The sequence below is a fragment of the Acomys minous genome (assembly GCF_964271855.1).
Source record: "Acomys minous genome assembly, chromosome: 7".
Classification (NCBI taxonomy): Eukaryota; Metazoa; Chordata; class Mammalia; order Rodentia; family Muridae; genus Acomys; species Acomys minous.
In genome coordinates this window covers 492103-517978 of record NC_140488.1, presented here as the reverse complement: position 1 = coordinate 517978, position 25876 = coordinate 492103, and the positions used below count along the sequence as shown (strand labels likewise).

At 39.6% G+C, this 25876-nt stretch overlaps 2 protein-coding genes across 6 annotated transcripts in view; one reads left to right on the top strand and one right to left on the bottom strand.

The window, feature by feature from the left end:
• Positions 1-4848, bottom strand: part of F8 (coagulation factor VIII) — a 100054-nt gene extending 95206 nt beyond the window's left edge. For 3 of the 5 annotated variants that reach the window (XM_084790931.1, XM_084790934.1, XM_084790933.1), the window contains exon 1: positions 1116-1415. In XM_084790931.1, the coding sequence (XP_084647057.1) occupies positions 1116-1261 (146 nt within the window). In that variant the 5' untranslated portion in view covers positions 1262-1415. Of the gene's footprint in view, positions 1-1115; positions 1416-2241; positions 2351-4479 lie in introns of those variants that run through there. The other 2 variants (XM_084790935.1, XM_084790932.1) reach the window with 2 other exon arrangements.
• FUNDC2 (FUN14 domain containing 2) lies at positions 4280-25092 on the top strand. Its single transcript, XM_084790955.1, has 5 exons — positions 4280-4437; positions 8773-8923; positions 19322-19397; positions 19506-19637; positions 22665-25092. Exons 1-5 carry the CDS (start codon positions 4419-4421, stop codon positions 22740-22742), a joined length of 456 nt encoding a protein of 151 aa, XP_084647081.1. The 5' UTR covers positions 4280-4418; the 3' UTR covers positions 22743-25092.
• The last annotated feature ends 784 nt before the right edge of the window (positions 25093-25876 follow it).

Genomic DNA, 25876 nt, shown 5'->3' with positions numbered 1-25876 from the left:
CCCCCCCCTGTCTCTTTTGGTATTTTGAGACAGTCTCATCAGTATCCCAGGCTGGCCATAAATACAGTATGTAGCCAAACCCGGCCTTGAACTCCTGATTTTCCTGCTTTTGTACTCCTGGCTATGTTTAAGTCTTTGTGGTACACATCAAACACACACACACACACACACACACACACACACACACACACACACACACACACACACACACTGAAAATCCAGATTGGTGGTGTATGCTTTTAATCCCAACACAGGATGATTTCTGTGAGTTCAAGACCAGCCAGGTCTACAAAGTGAGTTCCAAGATAGTCAGGGCCACAAAGTGAGACCCTGTCTTAAAACAAAACAAAACACAAACAAAAATTACAAGAAAGAAACAAAGTTAAGTATAAAATAAGCAATTTCAGCATTCAACTTTATAAGCAAAAGTAGAATAACAAAGGGATCCAAATAAAATTAGAAAAATTGATTAATGAAATTAAAAAGCAGAAACTGAAATAATAGAAAGAAAAAATAATTAAATCAACCCAGAAGACACCTGTTGACAAAAAAAAAATCAATAAAGTTAAGAAATGTCCTATTTTAAAAGGAGGGAAAAAAGGATTAGATGATGTAGAGGGAGAGAAAGGTAAAGAATGACAAAGGAGATATACATATAGACAGTACTTTAACAAAATCATACACTAGTATATAATTCAGTTTCAATACATTATCAAATCAAGCTATAATACATTTAAGAAGAGGCAGAAAAATTGAAATAAGTCATTATTATAATACTGAGAAGTTCATTTAATGGTCTAATCTCATCAGATAAAACAGAATTCTTTCCTAAAAATGAAAATCTTCTGGCACCATTGTAAATAGAATATAAAAGGTTACCATATACACGCTCCTGAAAATTTCACTATTCTAATTCTTTTTATGGAGGGTTGAGGTAGGCCAGGGGAAATTCTATTCTTTCCACACCATGCTCCTTGCCTCCTCATTTTCGCCCTTCTCTTTAAGTTGCCGAGTGGCAGCATCCAACAAAGAGTCAATGAGCAAACAACAAAAACCAATGCACCTCTAATCAAAGTCATATCCTCACAATGTTGCACCTGACAGAGCATTTTTACCTTGAGTCTGTATGCAGCACACTGAGCAGGTCACTCTGCAGATAGTTCCAGAACAGTTCCACTGCACCCAGGTAGTATCTTCTGGTGGCACTAGAGCAGAAATTGAAAAGGCTCAGAAAGAAGCAAGTGAAGAGTGCTATTTGCATGGCTTTTAATCCTAGAAATACGTTAAATTAGAGAAGTGAAAATTTAACTCCTCTGAAATATCTTTAGCTTTCAAGAAGAAAAAAAGTAAAACTTTTATGATTTAGAGAAAAGTCCTAAATATTTTACAGAAGATTTTATGGAAGTTCATCCGCTGTGAGTGACAGTAAAATTAGCACTAAGCAGGGCTGAAAGGATTGCTTCCTTTTTGGCAGTGGGGAGCAGGCACAGGAAAAACTGGAATAGGAAATGGGTGGCTGTGCTAAGGTTTAACCCATTCCCCTCTGAGAGTATCCTACTAAGTTTGAATCCTTGAGAAAAGGAACAGAATGCTGAGCTTTCAACTAACTGTACTCAATGTCCTAGCCTATTCTAAGTCTCTTCCTCAGTATCAGCAGCAAAGAAACTCTAGATGGTGAAGACTCTGGACTCTGTATGACATGTAAAGGCTTCCCCTTTGGGATTCACCAGATTCTAGCCTGCTTTCCCATAGGAACTTTCCAGCTGCCCACATGGCCTGGAGACCCAGATAGGATGTCTGTGCCCTCTGTCCTGTTTGTTGTTGTTGTTGCTTTAGTAACATAAACTAGAGTTATTTGTCAAGATAAACCTCAGTTGGAAAAATGTGTCCATCAGATGGCCTCGGGCCTCCAGTGATTGATATTAGAGGCCCCAGGTCATCATAGGCAGAGGCAACCTTGGACAGGTCCTGAGTTGTATAAGAAAACAGGCTGATCAAGGCATAAGGATCAAGTCAGTGTTCCTTCATGGTTTCTGCTTCAGTTCTTGTATCTAGTCTCCTGCCTGCTTGAGTTTCTATCCTGACTTCCATCAGTGATGGGTTGTTCTCTGGAAGCATAAGCTGAAATAAACCCTGTCATTCCCATGTTGCTTTCGGTCTCGGTGTTTTATCACAGCAATAGAAACCCTAACTAAGACATCCTCTCTCCTCAAAAAGCTAGAAACAAAGTTACTATCTTACTCAGCTATATCACCCTTGGGCATGCATCCAAAAGGATTCTATACCCTACTATAGGGATGCTTGATTATCCATGTTCATTGCTATTCAATTCACAATAGCTAGGAAATGGAAAGAGCCTGGATATCCATCAACTGAAGAATGGATAATGAAAACATGGTACATTCACAAAATGGGATTATATTCAGCTGTAAAGAAAAAATGAAATTATTAAATTTTCAGGTAAATAAATAGAACTGAAAATAATCATTCCCAGTGAGGTAAGCTAGACCCAGAAAGACACACACCTCAGGTTCTCTCTAATATATGAATGCTAACTCCGAATCTTTAGATATGCATTTTAAATTGGAGTACCCATAGAGATAGGGAAACTAGGAAGCAGGCAGCAAGGGAAGGCAGATTTCATGGGAAGTGGGATAAAGACTGCAGGTAATATGAAAAGGGAGGAATAATAATTGAAGAAGAGGGTTAAGTGGAGTAAGGATGGGAAGGCCAGGGAGAGAAGGGAGTATGGGGAATGAACACTAAAAGTATCTGAAAAGGCTACGGGAAAACCTACTACTGTAGAATCTTTCTAAAATATACCTGTATACATACATAGGAGTTTAAATGGAGTGACTCCTACAACAGGGTGGCAATGCCCCTATTAAACACCATAGGCTAACAAATATAAAGCCCAGTGCCAGGAATGGGTTACCGGTTTTGGAGTTGTTGGTGTCATAGACCTCCCCCCCAAACATAATAGGCTATTGTCAATTTTTTTGGCAATTATTCTACAGAATTTAATGGTTAACACCTAGGGGCTGGAGAGATGGATGAGAGGTTTAGAACACTGGCTGCTCTTCCAAAGGTCCTGAGTTCAATTCCCAGCAGCCACATGGTGGCTCACAACCATCTATAATGAGATGTGGTGCCCTTTTCTGACATGCAGGCATACATGTAGGCAGAGCACTGTATACATAATAAATAAATAAATCTTTTTTTTTAAAGACTCTATTGCTGATGATACATTTGAGTCCATAGATTCTGTATGAACCTTATGAACTACTATAATGGCTGGCATGCCAAGATAGCCTCACTGGTATTGTAGTGACACAAATGTTATGGGAGTAACCAATCACTTTATGTTTGCAGTTAAGGCCTGTTCCACATGATAGAAATCATACCTGTTATTAGGCCAAAACCACGTAGCTGCCTAAGTCATAGGGAAGAACCTAATATTACTGCTTTTCTAAATGGAGACAGAAATAAACTGCCCTCCAATTTCCTATCATTGTGTCTATAAAATAGGGCATCTTTCAACCCTCATCTGAAAAGCTTCTTATTGCAGTAGACTCACAACTAGTAAATGTACAGAGAATAAGAGACAACGAGCACTCGGGAGGCAGAGGCAGGCGAATTTGTGTAGAGTTCAAGGCCAGCCTGGTCTACAAAGCTAGTTTAGGACAGCCAAGGTACACAGAGAAACCCTGTCTTTTGAAAAAAAAAATTTTTTTTAAAAATTGGCCACTGGTACTGCGTGCACGTGCAGGTAAAACATCCATATACATAAAATAAAAATAAATCTTTAAAAAAATATATAAACTTTAAAGGGGGACAAGAAACAGCCGTTACAATACAAGTGTACATTATTAATGTGGTTGGAATGCTTTAAAAATGTGTATGATGGCCGGGCATGGTAGGGCACGCCTGTAAATCCAGCACTCTGGGAGGCAGTAAATTCGCGACCATCCTGGTCTATAAATTGAGTCCAGGACAGCCAAGGCTGCACAGAGAAAACCTCACTCGAAAAACCAAAAAAGAAAAAAAAAGTGGGATGTGTTTTCCAGCACTGAAACAGCGTTGAAATGAGCTCCAGAATTAACATGTTAGTTGCTTATATAAATACTCGAAAGAAAGAAAAGAAAGAAAGCTGAAATAAACTGTCAGCCCCAAGGCAAAACGGATTTCCGTACAAGTAGCAAGCATTCCTCTGCGCGCATGTCGGGTAGCAGCTGAGGTTGGTGAAGCAGCAGCTCTAGGACAGGAAAAGGTATCTTATTACGCCAGACCCGCCCTCTTCTGCTGCCACGGGACTGGAAAGGTCTTCCCCTCCAGCCGGAAGCTGGCTGCGAATGACTAATGCTTGTCCCTGGTCCCACTGAGCTGGAGTTGTGTCCTCGCGATACTAGTTCCCCAAAATGGCTGCGACCAGTCAAGGTAAAGGCGGGAGCACAAGCCGAAGGGCAGGGGTGGACCCACCTTCAAGGTCTAGAGTGTGGGATAGTCGAGCGCCTGTGGGCTTCCTCCTGCAGCGCGGAACTTCAGTAGTGCCTGGCCAGCGCTGCGCGGAGACGTTTCTGGCGGGTGCTCAGGGGCCTGGCCAAGGTCATGCTCCGGCTGGTGGCTGCGCTGCGCTAGGAAGTTATCTCTGCTCAGCTCCTCTGGCCTTCTAGCGCCGCCCCTACCTAGGTATCCTAGGGAGATTTGGTTACTGTTCTCAGAATCTATCTGACCCCCTGACAGAAGTGTATTTGTCTCTTGTGCCTCTCACACACCTGGCAATCCTCATTTTTATTGGTTTTGAAAACAGTAAGAGATATACTTTTAGTCGCCCTACTTAAAACTCCAGGGGAGCACTTTTAAAGTTGTGCTCCATTTTGGTTAACGGTAGGTCAGTCAATTCATAAAGCTTGTAAACACATGATGCAATTGCTAAACAAAGTATGATTTCTGAGAAATATTGAGTCTTACATAATTGTGGTGCTTATGGTGATTATCATTGTTTTCCTGTGCCCATAGACAAGACTTGTAAATTTTGTTTAGCAGTGTTTAATGAGTGACTAATAAAAGTAAGTGGACTAGATTGCACTATGATTTTTTGTTTGTTTTGCTTTGTTGTTGTTTGTGTTTTTGTTTTTTTCGAGACAGGGTTTTAACCTTAAAAAATAGAAAACATAGGCCGGGCGTGGTGGCTCACGCCTTTAATCTCAGCACTGGGGAGGCAGAGGCAGGCAGATCGCTGTGAGTTCGAGGTCAGCCTGGTCTGCAGAGTGAGTCCAGGACAGCCAGGGCTACACAGAGAAACCCTGTCTCAAAAAATTAAAAAAAAATACAAAACATCAATATCTAGTGCTTCTAACACTATTGAAAAAACTAGCTTTCTACTGTGGAATTACCTGGTATCTTGTTAGAAAAATGATAATAGCATGTGTAAATCTATTTCAATACTTTGTCTTCGCTGGGCAGTAGTGGTGCATGCCTTTAATCCCAGCATTTGGAAGGCAGAGGCAGGTGGATCGCTGTGAGTTCAAGGCCAGCCTGGACTACAGAGTGAGTCTAGGACAGCCAGGGCTACAAAGAGAAACCCTGTCTCAAAAAAAACAAAACAACAACAACAACATAAAAACCAAAACAAAGCAAAAAACCAACAAAATACTTTGTCTTCAAGTAATATTTTTGTGTATACTTGGGTCACTGTAACATCTTACTGAATACTGTAGCTTTATAAATCATTAATTTAGTCAAGTGGTGGTGCCACACACCTTTAATCCCAGCACTTGGGAGGCACAGGTGGGCAGATCTCTGAGCTAGAGGCCAGCCAGGTCTACAGAGTGAGTTCCACGGCTACACAGAGAAACCCTCTCTCCAAAAACGAAAACAAACAAATGAAAAAAAATCCTTAACTTAGGTGGCTCTATATTATACTGTAGTTTTGAAAGTTTTGAACACATTTAAACTTTCTCCTTAGGATTATTGTGGCCGTGTATCATATACAAGATTGATATATAGAAGATTGTTTTCAGTAGGATTTTGATATTCCCCTACCAATAAGAATTGAGATTAAGAACAAGAATATTCCCTCTTCCTGAATCTGGATGGGAACTGCTCTAGCCCAGTTTGATGGTAGTAAAACTGAACAGCTTTCAAGGCTAGGACTTTAAATGATGACATAATTGTTTCCAGGTTTTGATCTTTACTCCACTTGAGACGGTTACCTCTTGTACCTAACTACAATGGTATTAAGGAAACCCACCTTAGCCTCTGAGAAAAGTAGTCTGTACATGTGACTGTAGAGTTTTCATATCATTCCAAGCCCTACCTCAAAAGTTTTCTAGTTAAAGCCTTAGATATCACAGAATAATAGAGAAGCCTTAATGCTGTTGCTGAAATCCACATGCACAGAACCAGAGACCACAGACAAAATAGCTTTGTGTAGTGATGTTTGCAGGCAATTTGTTGTACAGCTATTGTAACTTGAACACTAGTCTTGGTCCTTTGCCTGTCTATATACATTTTAGGATCCCTTAGCCCAGTGCTTCTCAACCTTCCTAACATGCAGCTTCTCATGTTATAGTGACCCCCAAACATAAAATTGTTGCTACTTCATAACTGTAATTTTGCTGTTATGAATCTTAATGTAAATATCTGATTTGCAGTATATCTGATGTGTGATCACAAAGGAGTCATGACCCATAGGTTGAGAACCACTGCCTTAATCTGTAAAGGGCTTTTTTTTCTTCCAGACAAAGTTTCTCTGTGTAGCCCTGGCTGTCCTGGAACTCACTCTGTAGACCAGGCTGATCTCGAACTCACAGTGATCTGCCTGCCTCTGCCTCCTGAGTGCTGGGATTAAAAGGGACTTTTTTTAACTAAAGAGTATATTATAAGGAGAATGAACATCTTAATATTGAAACTCAGGCAGGAGTGTAGCTGATAGGTTTGGCTTTCTTGATCTTCTTAAATTTAGGAGGGGAGTGTTCTATAGTTTACCAGTTTTTTCTTTCACCTGCTGGTAATTTAGAAATCACCTGCTTAATTTTATGTATATTGTAAGATTTACAAGATGCTTGAGGCACTGTTTTGTACAATAGCATTCATTTATATAACAACATGATTACTCTTTCAAGTATCCTTCATTCCCTTATTTGTTTCTAGAGTCCCTCTCGTTATTTCTTGCTTGAGTCACATCAGCCTCTTGAATGTTACTTCTGTCCTAGTCTAGTAATCTTGGACTCCAACATATGTGTGAAACATTCTGAACATTTTTTATTTCGTTTGATATCTTAATCATCTCTAATTCAGCCTCTATTTTCTATTCTTTTTTTAAAATGACAGTTCTTGGCTTTTTCTCTTTGTTTGTAAACAGCCTTGCATGCTAAGATTTTTGACATTTGTTATCTTAATGTAGTATGTTTCCAGGGAAGAAGGACTGAACATAGTGGGTAAACCCAAAGTAATCTTTGTACAAACAAAATCTTTAAACATTTTGTTAGCTTGTTTTCCTTTCTTTGTCTAAATACTGCATTTCAAAGCTTTGTTTCCTGAATACAAAATGGAATCAATAAATAGTACCTACCTTTTTCTGTGCATTTAATTAGATAGTTTGATACTAAGTATATTGTCTAGTAAATTAGTAAGCACCCAGTCAAACATTATCTGTTTACTTATTTGATGGAGATCCATGTTATACAGAAAATTGGTTTGTAGGTGGGTCCTAAGAGATAAAATCTTAAAATATATATCTAGAATGCTTTTTTCCAATAGTACTGGTTTTTCCTAGGTCAGTTTAATTGATTTTAAATTTGAAAGGAAAAACAATATAAGACTAATACTAGGTTTTCAAATAGCAATACTAGGTGCTGCAAATTTGTTTCTTTTAATCAGATTTTCAAAAATTCCAAACCAGAATTTCAGATATAATTTACTAAAAAATAGAATATTTGTGTATTCTGTATTGTAACTGTTTCCTTAAAAATCCCTTAATCAAGTTAGGAATGGTGGTATTATAAAAGTAAATATTTTCTTATTATCTTAGTTCTTTTTAATTTTTTTTTTGGTGGGGCTGGAGAGATGGCTCAGAGGTTAAGAGCACTGGCTGCTCTTCCAAAGGTCCTGAGTTCAATTCCCTGCAACCACATGGTGGCTCACAACCATCTACAATGTGATCTGATGCCCTCTACTGGCCTGCACGTGTACATGCAGGCAGAGAGCACTGTATACATAATAAATAAATGATTGAATTTTTTTTAAGACGGATTTTTATGTACTGGCTTTTTAAAAATGTCCCTTTTGGGCTGGAGAGGTGGCTCAGAGATTAAGAGCACTGCCTGCTCTTCCAGAGGTCCTGAGTTCAATTCCTAGCAACCACATGGTGGCTCACAGCCATCTATAATGAGATCTGGTGCCCTCTTCTGGCCTGCAGGTGTACATGTAGGCAGAACACTGTATACATAATAAATACATCTTTAAACTTTTGTGTATACTAATCATACACAATGATGGATTTTATTATGATGTTTCATACACTTACACAATGTGTTTTGATAATATTTTCACCCCCCTTTTGACCTTCCCTATTCCTACTGATCCCCTTTAACTGTTCTCTTCACTATCCTTTTGATGACTCATTGAGTTTCATTAGGGCTATTTATAGGAACATGGACGAGAGATTGTTTACTAGAGCATAGGCACCTTACCGTTGGCTGTACCACCGAAGAAAATGTCTCCTCCTTTTCCAGCAATCATTAACTGCATATCCTAATTCTTTTATAGGAAACTTCAATGGAAAATTTGAGGCACTGGATCTTGCAGAATTAACTAAAAAGCAACCATGGTGGCGTAAGCTGTTTGGGCAGGAATCTGGGCCATCAGCTGAAAAATATAGTGTAGCAACCCAGCTGTTAATTGGAGGTGTTACTGGATGGTAAGTGGTGAAATTCTTTTATGCCTGATTTAGTATCATAGTTATAGAAAGTGTCTCGCAATTAGTGAAAACACACTGACTTCACTGAAATTGCTCAGCACATGTAGTGAACTATCACATTAAAGTTCTGTTTGATATTTATGCATACTACTGTCAAATCTAAACTCCAAAAGACAGTTCAAATATGCAAAAATGAGCTCAACCTGGACTACAGGAGGAGTTCTGGTGGTTGATAAACAACATTCCTCAAGAACTTATGAAACTGGTTCTCTTCTGCAAAAAGGAGTAATTTCCCTTATCTCTATCAAAAGAGAAATATGGCTCTGCAATTGATATATACTAGTGACACCTATCAGCGTATCAAGGTCCATGCTAGCGCCAGGCTCCCCTAAGTCCCTATTCACAAGTACTTGTTATACATTTCAAAGCCCCCACAGCAGTCTTCTAGGGTTTCCCTCCCCTCCCCTTAAGCTACTCACCCTTCTTATAACCTGGCTATTTTAACTATTCTCTGTCCCTGCTCTTCTCCCCTCCCTTCAGATATCCTTCACCATGTCCAGTCTGCTGACTATGTTTAATTCACCACTCTTTCTGCTGTGGAATCTTCCAGATGCCTTTGGCTATTCTCTCTCACTTATCTACAATAAAAACCATCTCCTTAGCCATACAATGGAATAGTCTTGTCTGATGCCAAAACCCTTGCATACAGCCAGGCACTATTTTAAGTTTATATATAGGTATTTCATTTCCTTCTTAAAATGACTCTAAACTTGGTACTTTTGATATCTGTGTTCTTTTTTGTAGAAACTGAGGATCAGAAAGTTTATTTAGCTTCTTTTTTTCTTGAGACAGGGTCTCTCTGTGTAGCCTTGGCTGTCCTGGACTCACTTTGTAGACCAAGCTGGCCTCAAACTCACAGTGATCCTCCTGCCTCTGGCTCCCGAGTGCTGGGATTAAGGCGTGTGCCGCCACACCCAGTTTATCTAGCTTCTTAATCTATCACTTGCTGACTGTGTTACAGTTTTCCTTTGTTGATGTGTTTACAATGTTAAGAGCCAATTTAGTGAATGAATAACCAACCTGTCAATCTCAAAAACTCCAGTTGGAAAATCTTATTGTAATACAAATACACAAAACAGCTATCTATAAGCAATAGTTGGAGAACAAACTCCTATATAACAACGAGTGAGACTAAAAAAATATGGCTAGGATCCCCCAGAACTCTAAAAGTTCTTGGGGAGTTGTTTGCTTTTCTTCATAATTTTGATAATTTATTATAATCTGGTTTTGGACTTTGAATAAACAGAGTCACTGATTCCTTTTGATTCTTACTTTTTTGTTGTTATTTTGTTTGTTTTTTCAAGACAGGCTTTACCTGTGTAGAGGTCTGGCTGTCCTGGAACTCACTCTATAGACCAGGCTGGCCTCAAACTCACAGAGATCCACCTTCCTCTGCCTCCTGAGTGCTGGGATTAAAGGTGTGCACCATCACCATCTGGATTGATTCTTGCTTTTTAAAAATGCTTTCTGTATTCAACTATATATGAAGCTGTCATTTCTTTTTTTTTTTCATGTTTTTTAAAAAAATTTATTTATTTATTAATTCATTCATATTACATCTCAATTGTTATCCCATCTTTTCTATCATCCCATTCCTCCCTCCCTCCCATTTTCCCCTTACTCCCCTCCCCTATGACTGTGACTGAGGGGGACCTCCTCCCCCTTTATATGCTCATAGGGTATCAAGTCTCTTCTTGGTAGCGTGCTGTCCTTCTTCTGAGTGCCACCAGGCCTCCCCATCCAGGGGACGTGGTCAAATATGGGGCACCAGAGTTCGTGTGAAAGTCAGACCCCACTCTCAACTCAACTGTGGAGAATGTCCTGTCCATTGGATAGATCTGGGTAGAGGTTCCAAGGTTACTGCATGTATTGTCCTTGGCTGGTGCCATAGTTTGTGCAGAACCCCTGGGCCCAGATCCGCCCATCATAATGTTCTACTTGTAGGTTTCTAGAACCCTCTGCATCCTTCTATTTCCCCATTCTCCCATGCTTCTCTCACCTAGAGTCCCAACAGGATGTCCTCCCCTCTGTCCCACTTTCCTGGTAAGTGAAGACTTTCATGGGGCATGCCCCTTGGGCTAGTGTCCAGATATAAGTGAGTATATACCATCTGACTCTTTCTGCTTCTAGGTTAACTCACTCATTATGATAATTTCTAGTTCCATCCATTTGTCCACAAATTTCAGGGTTTCCTTGTTTTTAATGGATGCGTAATATTCCATAGTGTAAATGTACCACAGTTTCTTTATCCATTCTTCTACTGAGGGACACTTAGGCTGTTTCCATGTTCTGGCTATTATGAATAAGGCTGCTATGAACATGGTTGAGCAAATTTTCTTGTTGTGTGCTGGAGCATCTTCTGGATATATTCCAATGAGTTGAATAGCTGGGTCTTGAGGAAGCCTTATTCCCAGTTTTCTGAGAAAGCGCCAGATAGATTTCCAAAGTGGCTGTACTAGTTTGCATTCCCACCAGCAATGAAGGAGTGTTCCTCTCTCTCCACATCCTCACCAGCATGTGGTGGCGCTTGAATTTTTGATCTTAGCCATTCTGATGGGTGTAAGATAGAATCTCAGAGTCGTTTTGATTTGCATTTCTCTGATGACTAATGAGGATGAGCATTTCTTTAAGTGTTTCTCAGCCATTTGATATGCCTCTGTTGAGAATTCTCTGTTTAGTTTTGAGCCCCATTTCTCAATTAGGTTATTTGGTTTGGTGGTGTGTAATTTCTTGAGTTCTTTATATATTCTGGATATTAGACCTTTGTCAGATGTAAGGTTGGAGAAGATATTTTCCCAGTCTGTAGGCTGTCACTATGTTCTGTTGACAATGTCTCCTGCCTTACAGAAGCTTCTCAGCCTCATGAGGTCCCATTTATTAATTGTTGACCTTAAGGCCTGGGCTGTTGGTGTTCTGTTCAGGATGTTGTCTCCTGTGCCAATGTGTTCCAGGCTCTTCCCCATTTTTTCTTCTAGCCAATTTAGTGTCTCTGGTTTTATGTTGAGGTCCTTAATCCACTTGGACTTGATTTTTGTGCATGGTGACAAATATGGGTCTAATTGCATTTTTTTTACATGTAGACATCCAGTTAGACCAGCACCATTTGTTGAATAAGCTTTCCTTTTTCCATTGAATAGATTTGACTTCTTTGTCAAAAATCAAGTGCCCATAGGTGTGTGGATTCATTTCTGGGTCTTTGATTCAATTCCATTGATCAACCAGCTTATTGCTGTGCCAGTACCATGCTGTTTTAATTACTGTTGCTCTATAGTACAGCTTGAGATTGGGTATGGAGATTCCTCCGGAGGATCTTTTATTGTATAGGATTGTTTTAGCTATTCTGGGTTTTTTGTTTCTCCATATGAAGTTGAGAATTGATCATTCAATGTCTTTAAAATATTTTGTAGGTATTTTGATAGGGATTGCATTGAATCTGTAGATTGCTTTTGGTAATATGGCCATTTTTACTATGTTAATTCTCCCGATCCACAAACAAGGAAGATTCCTTCATCTTCTGATGTCATCTTCAATCTCTTTCTTCAGAGATTTAAAGTTTTTTTCAAACAAGTCCTTCACTTTCTTGGTTAGAGTTACTCCTAAGTGTTTTATATTGCTTGTGGCTATCATGAAGGGTGTAGTTTTCCTAATTTCTTCCTCTGCATGTTTGTCATTTGTATATAGGTAAGCTACTGACTTTTTTGAGTTAATTTTATATCCAGCCAATTTGCTGAAGGTGTTTATCAGCTGAAGGTGTTCTCTGGTAGAATTTTGGGGGTCACTTATATACACTATCATATCATCTGCAAATAGGGATAGTTTGACTTCTTCCTTTCTCATTTGGATTCCCTTGATCTCCTTGTGTTGTCTTATTGCTCTGGCTAGAACTTCATGACTATATTTGAAGAGATATGGAGAAAGTGGGCAGCCTTGTCTGATCCCCGAGTTTAGAAGAATTTCCTTGAGTATCTCTCCATTTAATTTGATGTTGGCAATTGGCTTGCTGTATATAGCCTTTATTATGTTTAGGTATGTGCCTTGAATTCCCGATCTCTCCAGAACTTTAAACATCAATGGGTGTTGGATTTTGTCAAATAAAGCTGTCATTTCTTAATTGGCATTTATATTCAGAATTCCATTGTATAAATATATCATAGTATATATTTTCCCAGTTGATGTCTAATATTGAACTTTATGTTTTTTTAAAATGCAGACAATGCTGATATGAAATTCTTAAACAAATTTCCTATTGTGCATGGGTACATATTTCTTGGGTGTCTGTACCTAGTGGTTGTGAGGTCATTGTGTAATATATCTTTAACTACATGAGATAATGCCAGGCTGCTGCCTAAAAGTAGTTATACTGCTGACAAGGACCAAGTGTTTCTGTTGCACTACATGACATACTGGTAACTTTTTGCCAGCCCTTACAGGTAGTGGTTTTCTCACTGTGAACCTTGTTTTCATTTTCCCCAAGTAGAGGATAAAACAGAAAACTTATACATGTATTTATTTACTACTTAGGATTGTGTTTTGTAGAGGGATTTTAGTCCGGCAATGTGGCTACTCTGGCTAGAATACAGACATGTCCTTAGCACACACCTTTAATCCCAAACAATGAAGGTAAAGTTAGTTTGTAGAAGCAAGCACCTATATTTGAAAGTGGTGTCTAGTTGAGAGGCAGACAAAATGATGGATCAGAGAAAGATTGGACAGAAGAAACTGTGCCCAGTGTTCACAAGAACAGAAAGGAAAGAGGGGTGACTTAAAAGAGAGCAGCACAGAGAAGAGGAGGCATTTTTACTGGGACAGTTGTACAGAGACAGGTTGCAGAGAGAGGGAACAAGCTAGACACAGGTGAAGACAGAAGGAGCCAGAGGATTAGAGCAGCTTGCTAGAGTTAGTTTGAGTCCAAGCAGAGCAATTCAGACAGAAGCTGAGAGGAGCCAGTTTGAATTATTCAGCTTGGAGAGGAGTTTGAGCCGGAACAGCTGAGTTGAACCAGCCAGCCAGAGCTCAGAAAGAGCTAGAAAGGGTGAGCTTATTCAGCAGTAAGTCTCGGAGGCTAAAAAGCTTCTAGGCCTAGGCTAGCAGATGGACACTGGAAGATTATATTGTACAGAGGCTAGAAGCTTCCAGGCCTAGGTCTAGGAATAGATAGAACAGAGAAAGAAACATTCTGGGCTCAGCCCAAGCCACGTATTCACACAGCTTGGTACAACACTCATCACATCCCTTCATCTGAGGAAATAAAACAATTACATTTGGCAAATAAAAGATACTTTTATATCCTTTTATGAAATTCCAGGTTTTTCCCTTGTAAAGTTGTCATTTTTTGTAACATTCAGTTTTAATAGGTTTTTGTGTGTGTGTTTAGACTCAGCAATAAAAGATATTAGCAGGTCCAGGCCTGGCAAACATGGTGCTGGCAGGCCTTGCCCTTCCCTCTTCCCTCTCCCATGTTAACCATACATTACATCCCTAAATGCCATGGACCACCCCAGCTGAGTGTGGAGGGTCCCTGGGACGAGGGTCCTCCAAGGTTAAGTGGGTAAGGATTCGGCAATGACAAACAGAAACAAGAATCTGAATGTATTTTGCATCTCTCGAGCAAGGATACACAATGAAACAAGTATTACAACTCTTAGAAGATGTGTTCAGTGAAGCAATCACTAATAGAACACAGAAGACGTGTGTAGTGAAGCAGTCACAGATGGGACAGATAACATTGTTATTTAGCACAGGAAAGTACAAACTAATCAAGGCAAATGGCATAATTCTTATGGTTAGTAGTATCTAACCTATATTTCTGTGATTCTTCAAGGTGTGATTTTAAACTATTTTAATTTTTTATCTAAGGCTCTCTTAACCATATACCAAAGTCCACTTCTGACAACACACGTATAACCATATGAAATTTTGTTGTTGGGAAAGTTTTTATCAATCATAATACTATTTTGTAATTTTATAAATGATTTATAAAGTGAGGTGCTGGTTCTCCCAGAGATAAGGTCATGGCTAGTGACTCCCATCTCAAGAGATGGCCTCTTATCCAATTTCTCGCTAAAAAAATCTCAGCCTAGGCTATGAGGAACATCTCGTAGATAAGAAGAGAAATAGAATAAATGAATTGCCATGAGAATTACGGCTCAGTGTTTTTTCTCCAGCCAAGAGGTCCAAAACCGGTTCCAGGAGACCTCTTCCTTTGAAGTTAATGCCTCAGTCTGTGGAACTTGTCACACAGAATCTGCTGGAGTTGGTGTGGCATCTTGTCTCGGCTCATGGGACAAATCAAACATGGTTCCCTGGAAGAGGGAGTGGAGATTGAAAGTGGGCGACAGAGATACCGAGAAAAATTGAGTCAGGTCTGGAGATTTCTGGTCAAGACTCACTTTGATGTAGGCGAGTAGACTTTATGTAGCAAGGTCAACACCAGCTCTATTGTAATCTCACTTCCCCTAGTCCCCAGGCAAGAATATAATCCTCTGAATAGGATTGAATCCCCTGTAAGGACTTCCCTATTTCTCTGGGTAGACAATCCAAAGATAGCCTAGAACACAAGACCTCAAAGGTCACAGCGTGCAGCCTAAGCACAGGATTTCTAACATGGCTGAAATTAGCATGGCTCCCCACAGCACCTAAAGCTAGCAATCAAGGTCTATTCCCTTATTTGGACACTCTCTTACGCCAGACTCATTCTTGAAGATGGCTACCAAAGTCTAGCAATCAAAAGTTTCCCGTTAAAGAAAAGCTCAGGGCTAGACAGATTCACTGCTGAATCCATTCAAAATTTCAAAGACCTCATATCATTCTTCTTAACTTGTTCTATGAAATAGAAAGTGAAGGTCCACTACCAAATTCATTCTATAAAGGTCAATATTATTCTTATCCAAAAATCATGTAAAGACACACAGAAAAAGCAAACTACAGACTTATTTATTTGATGGACATAGTGGAAAAATTCTCAACAAAATATTTGCAAATTGAATTCAGGAACACATTACGAATATTATACATTACAACCAAGTAGGAATCATATCAGAAAGGCATGATTAGTTCAATATACATACTTTAATAAATGTAAGATGCTATATAGATGGACATAAGGACAGAAATTATATAGTCACTCCAGTTAACACTGAAATACATTTGACAAAGTTCAACATGACTTCTTGATACAAGTTCTGATCTGGACACTTTAGGAATAGATGGAACATACCTGAAAATAAGAAAACTGTAGCCAACATTATATTAAATGGAAACAACCTAAGAGCATTTTCTCTAAAATTAGGAACAAGACAAGGATGCCCATTTTCCCTTCTCCTTTAATATAGTGCTTGGAGTCTTGGCTATAACAATTACCCAAGAGAAAAACACAAAAGGAATAAAAAATAAAAAAGCTTTTGATTGCTGGACTTTGGTAGCCATCTTTGGGAATGAGTCTGGCATAAGAAAGTGTCCAAATAATGGAATAGACCTTGATGGCTGGCTTTAGGGATGTAATTTATGCTGTACAAGGGAGAAAGAAGGGGGAAGGGCAAGGCCTGCCAGCCCTGTTTGCCGGGCCTGGGTCAGCTAGGGTCCCTCAAGCATGGTCCACAACTTGTGATCTTCCTATATTTGTCCCCCAAGTACTGTGGTACAACACTACATTTGTAGTATGGCTGAGTCATACTATGTATTGGCACTCAAACAGTATAAATGAAAGTAGATGCTTGTATAAAATTTTTCACACAAATGTTTCTAGTATTGTTTTTAATACTTGAAAGTAGAAACAATCTAAGCATACATGAAAAAAGAATGGAACAGAGCATTCTTTTTTTTTTTTTTTGGTTTTTTCGAGACAGGGTCTCTCTGTGTAGCCTTGGCTGTCCTGGACTCACTTTGTAGACCAGGCTGGCCTCGAACTCACAGCGATCCACCTGCCTCTGCCTCCCAAGTGCTGGGATTAAAGGCGTGGGCCACCACGCCGGCTGAACAGGGCATTCTTTAATCTCATGTCTGTATACTTGTAAAAATCAATTTACCTCAGGGAGGCAGAGGCAGGCAGATTGCTGTGAGTTTGAGGCCAGCCTGGTCTACAAAGCAAGTCCAGGACATCCAGGGTACACAGAGAAACCCTGTCTTGAAAAATAAAACAAAAACAACAAAACAAAACAAAAAACAAAAACAAAACCCTCAATTTACCATCTGTCCCTTAAACAGATCTGTCTGTTGGCCAGCAAAATATCTTAGTGGGTAAAGGCACTTGCCATAAAGCTTGAGGGCCTGAGTTCAATCTCAGGGACTCACATGGTAGAAGGAGGGGATCTGACTCATGACTTCCACATGTATGCCATGGCAAGCATATATGTGTACACACATATGCACAGAACACATCACACACACACACACACACACACACACACACACACACATACACACACACGTGCAAAACAAAGCTTAAAAAACAATTCATTTAAAATTGATTTGTAGCCAGGCGCAGTGGCGCACGCCTTTAATCCCAGCACTCAGGAGGCAGAGGCAGGTGGATCGCTGTTGAGTTCATGGCCAGCCTGGTCTACAGAGTGAGTCCAGGACAGCCAAGGCTACACAGAGAGACCCTGTCTCAAATAAATAAATAAATAAATAAATAAATAAATAAATAAATATTGACTTGTCTTCTTGCCAATATCATGTTGTTCTGATCACTATCACTTTAGTTTTGTGTGTTTCTTTCAGTTTGTAGGTTATATATAGTCTATTGCTATAAGGTCAATATATCACAATATAGGATCAACAGAGATTCCTAATACCTATAAATATTTCATATTTTGATGCTATTATAAGCGTGAATTTTCTTTTCTGTTATTTATTACTTGTATATAAAAATACGATTTTCCTAAAGTCATGTATTGAGTTGCAGAATTTGACAAGCCTTTAGGCCAGTGGTTCTTAACCTATGGGTCACGACATCTTGTAGGGTTTGAACAACCCTTTCATAGAGGTCACCTAAGGTCATCAGAAAACACTGATATTTACATTACAATTCATAACAGAAGCAAAATTACACTTGTGAAGTAGCAACAAAAATAACTATGGTAGGGGGTCACCACAACATGAGGAATTATATTAAAGGGTCACAGCATTAGGAAGGTTGACTCAGCGGTTTTACTCAGGGTTACAAAATCAGGCAAGAAAAGAAGCACACAGGGAAGCAGCCAGCAGAAACACATACATGGATTTAAAGTAGGTTTCTTATACATAGCATATAGATAGATTGAACTCTTTTAACCCAATTTCATGTGGGTTTGAACTTAAGTCCTCGTACTTGTGCAGCAAGTACTTCACTCACTAAACTATCTCCTCAGTCTGAGTCTTTTAAAGATCTAGCTTGAAATTTCTTCCTTTTGCTGGGCTTAGTGACTCACGCCTTTAATCCCAGCACTCGGGAGGCAGAGGCAGGCGGATCGCTGTGAGTTCTAGGCCAGCCTGGTCTACAGAGTGAGTCCAGGACAGCCAGGGCTACACAGAGAGACCCTGTCTCGAAAAACCAAAAAGAAAAAAAAAAGAAATTTCATCCTTTTGAATAAAGTGTTTAGACTATTTGCATATATAATTTTTTGAGAAAGGGTCTCTATATGTAGCCCTGGCTGTCTGGTACCCTTTATGTAGACCAGACTGTCTCTTGAGTGCTGGGATTAAAGATATGCACTACTATGCCCAGCTTACATATACATTTTTAACTGACAAGCTTCACATGGTGGTACATGCATATATTCTTAGTATATACAAGTGGTGCAGTAAAGAAACCACTGAAATGGCCATTTTGTGGTTGGAGGTGAGGAAAGATTTTTATTGTGGATAAGAGAGAGAAAGAACATCAAGAGCCATCTGAAAAAGTCTAGAGCCAAGAAATAAAGAAGCAGACTGGACATGGCCATATTTGCAAGAGAAGGAGAGTAGTAGAGAATAGCAAGAGAGAGACTAGTGAGGATGGTAGGGAGAGAACACTGAACAGTGGGGATAGTGATAATTCAGGGGTGGGCATTACACTTGGTCTGTACAGAGAGCAAAGTGGGTCTGGGAGAAGGGAAACCTGTTAACTGAAACAGCCTTGGGATTTTGGGTAGAGGTGGAGGTGAGATGGGTTAGGATGTTAGTGTGGACTTTGAAATGTAAATGGATACTTATGAATAGGGACTCTAGGAGCCTGAAGGCTAGCATGACCTTCTGTTTCTGTATATGATAGGAAGGTGCTAGATCATCTCAAGGTAAGTAGGATGTGAGCATTGTCAGAATTTCAGGTTTGTGTGCATCTAATAGCCTGTCATATTGTCTGATCTTGGTTTGGTTTCATAGGTGCACTGGTTTCGTATTCCAGAAGGTTGGAAAATTGGCTGCAACAGCTGTAGGAGGTGGATTCTTTCTCCTTCAGGTTTGTATGTTAAGTTTTCCTAGGTGTTTGGAAATTCCACTTGTCCATTAACATATTGTGAAAAAGACCATGTTTCTCATTTCTTTTTTTATCACTATTAAATTGTAGCTGGCAAACCATACTGGGTACATCAAAGTTGACTGGAAACGAGTAGAGAAGGACATGAAAAAAGCCAAAGAACAGTTGAAAATTCGTAAGAATAACCAAATACCAACTGAGGTCAAGAGTAAAGCTGAGGAGGTAAGACTTGCTTTGATTAGATTTAGTATATGAAAAGTACAGGCAGTTTTGTGTACAAAAAAGGACATATAACTGTCTCAGCAGCATAAAAAACTTTATGATTACAAAGAACTTGGAGCAGTGAGACAAAAGCTATATTCTGTATGTCATTCTTAGAATATTATTACTGTAGAAACAATTTGCAAGAGACAAGGTTTCATTATGTAACCCAGGCTAGCCTTACTAAATTCCTGCCTCAACCTCTTGAGTGCTAGGATAACAACCATGTGTTACCTCACCCAGTTCATGAAGGCATTTAAAAAAAATATTTTACTGGTGGGGCATGATGGTACATACCTGCCCTCTCCCCCAGGACAGGATTTCTATGTGTAGCATTGATTGTCCTGGAACTCACTCTGTAGACCTGACTGGTCTCAAACTCAAAGGTCCATCTGCTTCTGCCTCCCCAAGTATTGGGATTACAGGCATGTGTGCCACTGTGCCTGCCCAGCTGGTGGTACATGCCTTTAATTACAGTGCTGGGAAGGCAGAAGCAGACAGAACTCTGTGGGTTCAAGGCCAGCCTAATTTACAGAGTGAATCCAGGACATCCAGGGCTCTGTTACACAGAGAAACCCTATCTTGGAGGGAAAAGAAACAAACAAAAATTCCTTTTTTATGTGTATGGGTTTTGCCTGTATGTAGATCTGTACAATATGTGCATGCCTGGTGCTTTTTGGGGCTAGAAGAGGGCATCCGATCCCCTGGAACTAGAGTCACAGATGGCTGTGAGCTGCCATGCGGGCGATGGGAATTAAATCTGGGTTCTCTGAAAGAACAGCCAGTGCTCTTAACTACTGAGATGTCTTTCCGGCCTCTTGTAAAGTTTAGTGATTAAAATACTTGATGACCTTTGTCAGTGAATGAAAATAGAAAGGAGATGAATATAGTAGTTGTAGTTAACTAGTTTTTATAGGAACAGGGGTACTACTGTGGGTGGGGTGTGTTGTCAATGTAAACATTTTGAGTTACATTTTATCTCTATGCCTGCTTGTCTTTGAATAGCCAAACTCTGTTTGTTCTGCACATAACTAATATAAATGCTTAGATAATAGGTTGCTAGACTTTTTCTGAGGATAGCCAGATGGTAAATATTTTCAGATTTTGAGTTATGGTCTCTATGTCACAACAGCCAGATTTCTTCATATAGAGTAAAAATAGACATAGATGATATATGACTTTCACAAACATAAATATGCACTCATATATACATATGTTCCCAGATACACATATAAAAATGGAAGTGAATTTTTTTCCGAGTACTTCATTTAAGGAAGCACTAGAAGTATATGGAAGTTCTGGAGAGTTAAGGGCTACAGTGTAAGTTAGGCAAACAGGCCTAATGTCCTAGCTTCAGTTTTGTTTCCAGGATAAAATATTCTGACCAAAAACAAAGGAGAAAGAGTTTATTCAGCTTACAATTCTAGGTTTCAAGCCATTGCTGAGAGGAAGTCAAGGCAGGAGCTTGGGCAGCTAATCACATTAATCCTAAAATTGAGAGATGAGAGAAACAAATGGATCTTTGCTGACTACATTATCTATGAGTGATGTATTTAATTCACAGTCAAAGACCATGTGGCAAGAACCACAGAGAATGCTGTTTGCTGGTTGTCAGAGAGGCTTATGCTCACCCAGCTTTCTTGTATAGTTCATGACTACTTGTCTAGGGAATGGTGCTGCCCACAGTATGTTTAGCCATCCTACATCAATCAACTTAAGACAGTTCCCTACACACATGCCCAGGTCAGTATGATCTAGGCCAGTGGTTCTCAACCTTAATGCTGTAGCCCTTTAATACAATTCTTCAAGCTGGGCATGGTGGCACACACCTTTAAGCCCAGTACTTGTGAGTTTGAGGCCAGCCTGGTCTACACAGCAAATACAGGAAAGCCAAAGCTAAACAGAGAAACCGTGTCTCGAAACACACACACACACACACACACACACACACACACACACACACACACACACACAAACCCAAACGAACAAAAACAAAAAACAATTCTTCATGTTGTGGTGACCCCCAACCATAAAATTATTTTTGTTGCTACAGCATAACTGTAATTTTGTTACTGTTATAAACCATAATGCAAATATCTGTGTCTTCCAATGGTCTTAGGCAACCAAGACCCACAGGTTAAGAACCAATTTTTCAATTCAGATTCTTTTCTCAGATAATTGTAGGTATGTCATGTTGACAGTTAAACCTAACCAGGACATCTAGATACAGTGGTAGTGAAGAGACACTGTGGACTTTGCATATGGTACAAGGAGGATGGACTCACAAAGTGATGGGAATACATAATGATGAAAATGGTTTACTCAGTTGGAAAGTAAAGATACTGAGCTTAACTTCAAGAAATGATTTGGCCTTGCCCAGGGATATGGCTTAGTGGGTAAAGTGACTGCCATGCAAGTCTGAAGACCAAAGTTTTGGATCCCCAGCATTCATGTAAATGCAAGGTGGGTGTGGCCTGCCTTCTGTCCCAGGGCTATGACAAGAATCACTAGAGCATGCTGGCTAGACAGTCTAGCCCAAATGGTAATCTCTAGGTCCAGCAAGAGGTCCTGCCTCAATATATAATGTGGGAGTGAGCCAGGAAGACACATATAAATCTTGACCCTCCATATGTATGTGCATATGTTCATTCACATGTATGTACCACAAATACACACATGTACACACACACACACACCACATAATGCAAAAACAAAAAGAAATGATTATGCCAGAATGTTGGATATATTATTTCACATTTAAATTCTACGGGCAGTGGTCAAGAGAGATAATAAATTGATAAGAAAGCCATACAGGATGCTATCCACATATGCACCACATCTTAGATGAGTAGAAACTTTTGTAGGAAGGTATAGGGGAGTGGAAGCTTTGGGTAATATGGAAATAAGACTTTACCTATAGTCATCAGTAATAGAAATCAGTACCCTTAACGAAAATAACTCATTGTATCAAAATCTTCTGTTTTTCAGGTTGTGTCATTTGTAAAGAAGAATGTTCTAGTGACTGGGGGATTTTTTGGAGGCTTTCTGCTTGGCATGGCATCCTAAGAAGTTCACTTCATTGTTCTGTTTTTGTCTGTTGTTGTCTGTTTCTTGCCAGCAGCTTCTATACTCCAACATAGCACAGTTGACACTCCTTTTCTTCCTCTTCTCCTGTGCCTTCCTCCCTGTTGTGGCAAATCTGAATGGCTTCCATAGGCTTCTCCTGGTACAGGGTTAATACAGGCCTTCTCATGAGCTTGACATGTTGGAAGAGACAATAGATGTTAACTCTTCCAGTACACTCCTTACTTGGTTGATGTGTAGCTTAGCAACATGTTCCTTTTCCTCTATGTAAGATCCTTTCCCAAACTTGATTTGGAATACCAGCATGTAGTTGCCTTAGTATGTTACATGAAAAGGAACCAAATACATTTGCCTTTAAGCATGTAAGATTTTGGTATCTTGGTGTATGGTATCTTGGTGTATGCTTTCTTTTTTAGTTGGTTGTGGGCTATAGAAAGAGAGGTATTTATACTTGCTATAATTATCCTGCCAAAATGGCAGTGGAAGTACTAAAACTACAAAGATAAATATGAAATGAACTTCTGCTAACGATATATGAAGTAATATAGGGATTGTATTTGGTAGGTGGATCTTTGCAGAAACTAACGACAAGAAATTTATTGTTGGATGGTCAGATAAATCACTTATGGGGATTGAGATCCAGTCCAGAAATATTTTCCACCATGCCACATACTGCATCCCATGGCTGTATTGAAGTGATTTAGGTGAGAGAAGAAAAAAAAAACCTGTTGGATATTTATTTCATAGAAAGGATTCTATGCTTTGAAATTTGAACTATTTTTCACATTTGTTAAAATATTAGGAACAGAAGTATTCCTTTGTGAAAATTCTGTTTCTTTATCCAATTTGTAAATACAACATTTAAGCAAGAATTTTAAAGAGATGTTCCAGGCATTCAGAATTGAGAATAGCATATATGAAATAAATTATTTCCATCAAATGCAATCTCCATCCAAATTATTCTTGAAAATAAAAGTCTATGTGTACTTTACATTTTGCCATAACGGCTGTTACCATGATCTCAACTCCCAACTAGAAAATCATCTTCCAGAAGCCAAGTCTTCTTCATCTTCCTTGTACCCACAGGGCCTGCCACTCAATAAATTTCAAATATTTATTGAATATATTTATTCATATAAAGGAAAGCTCCTAGCCAGGTGTGGCGCACACCTATAATCCCAGCACTCAGGGAGACAGAGATAGGTAGATCTCAGAGTTTGAGTTCAGCTTGGTCTACATAGTGAGTCCAGGACAGCTAGAGCTGCACAGAGAAACCTTGATTCAAAAAAAAAAGAAAGAAAGAAAAGAAAAAAGAAAAAGAAAACCAACCAACAAACAAACTCCCTGTTAAAGGTTAGGCTTACCCCAAATTAATTCTTATATATGTAGATGATCCCATGTGCAATGGTGTATGTTTTTGTTTTGTTTTGTTTTGAGACAGGGTTTCTCTGTGTAGCCTTGGCTGTCATAGACTCACTCTGTAGACCAAGCTGGCCTCAAACTCACAGCGCTCCACCTGCCTCTGCCTCCCAAGTGCTGGGATTACAGGCGTGTACCACCACGCCCGGCTGCAATGGTGTATTTTTAAGACCATACATTAAAGATAATTAATTTTGACATACCTTAAGAATAACATAATTAGCTGGGTGGTGGTGACAGCAGCTGCCACCTTTAATCCCAGCACCCGGGAGGCAGAGGCAGGCGGATCTCTGTGAGAACTGAGCTACATCCTTAATCCCGAAAGCCATCTTTCTTTTGGGGGATGAGGGACAATAATAGTAGTATTAGTAACTATTTGAGAAAAACAAATGGATATAAAATACCTGCCTGCTATCAACCCGATTCCTTCAGCATTTTTGTTTTGATATCATCTGGATCTACTATAATAGGTTTTGGTTATAAGGAAATAAAGAATAAATAAAACACCTAAAATTCTTAATTCTGATGCTGCCTACCTAATTTGTGTAACAATTTCCTCTGAGATTGAAACATTCTATCCTGCAAGGAAGCTCCTTAAACAGGAAGATAAACAACTCAAAATAGTTTAATGAAGTCCCTGAAATTGACCAGATTTTCTAGGATCCTACCTCGCAGAGTAAGCAATACAGTTTCAAAGAAGAAACCAGCTGTGCTACCTGGAAGAGGTTTAGACCAAATGAGTTACTTGAGACACTCTCCAACCTATTGAACTGGCTACAAGTTGTGCAGTATGCTCCAGATTCTCATCTTTTATGAGCTGTCATCTGTGCTGGGGTGGGCTTTGATGAGGCAGCTATCTTTGAGTCATTTCTGCTCCTGTAAGTAGCTCCAATAAAACTCATTGGTTCACTAAGTTGGATTTTGGTGTTATCTGTACTTTGGTCTGTCATGGGCTCCCTATCTAGGGTGAGTAGATATGTGTGTTGCATCTCCCCATGAAAAGTTTTGTCACACAACACTGACTATAAGGCTGGTCCAAGATGGATTCGCTTAAGACACCAAGATGGATGTCCTGAGTGGGACCCAGCCCTTTCGGGGGAATGGAAACTGAACTTCCTATATGTTTTAAAAATCATCTGACCCTTATCTCGGCAGAGCAGCTTGATCACAACATCCTGTTTTCCTAAAGGTTCCCTTTGTCAGTATCCTGCTATCCTTATGACCAGAAGCACCCCCTACTCCCAACCCCGGCCAATTTTTTTGCTTACAGCTGTTTCTTTTCACAGGATGCTCTCCTACTCAATTAAAGCCATCCAACAAAAAAACCAAACTGCCTTTTATGGGGTTGCTCTTCCTTCATTTGGAGACAGCTCAGCAGTTCATGCCTTGAATAAAAACTTTGTCTCCACTGGGCAAGGTGGTGCACAGCTTGGGAGGCAGAGGCAGGTGGATCGCTGTGAGTTCAAAGCCAGCCTGGTCTACAAAGCGAGTCCAGGACAGCCAAGGCTCCACAGAGAGACCCTGTCTTGAAAAACCAAAACCTTTTGGCCTCAGTGCAACTGTGGTGATTTAGTTCTCTCATTAGGCCTCACATTGACTTCCAGGGAAAAGTGTTTCTTTCATTCCTTTGTTATGCCCAAGTCGTGAGACCCCATAGATTCCCAGTGACCAGCCAGATGCATTTTTTTTTTTTTAGC

What these genes read in the sequence shown, in the direction of transcription:
- FUNDC2 (XM_084790955.1), top strand. An exon ending in GTGGATTCTTTCTCCTTCAG is followed by an intron (nt 19,398 to 19,505) that starts GTTTGTATGTTA and finishes ATTAAATTGTAG; the next exon opens with CTGGCAAACCATACTGGGTA. An exon ending in TCAAGAGTAAAGCTGAGGAG is followed by an intron (nt 19,638 to 22,664) that starts GTAAGACTTGCT and finishes TCTGTTTTTCAG; the next exon opens with GTTGTGTCATTTGTAAAGAA.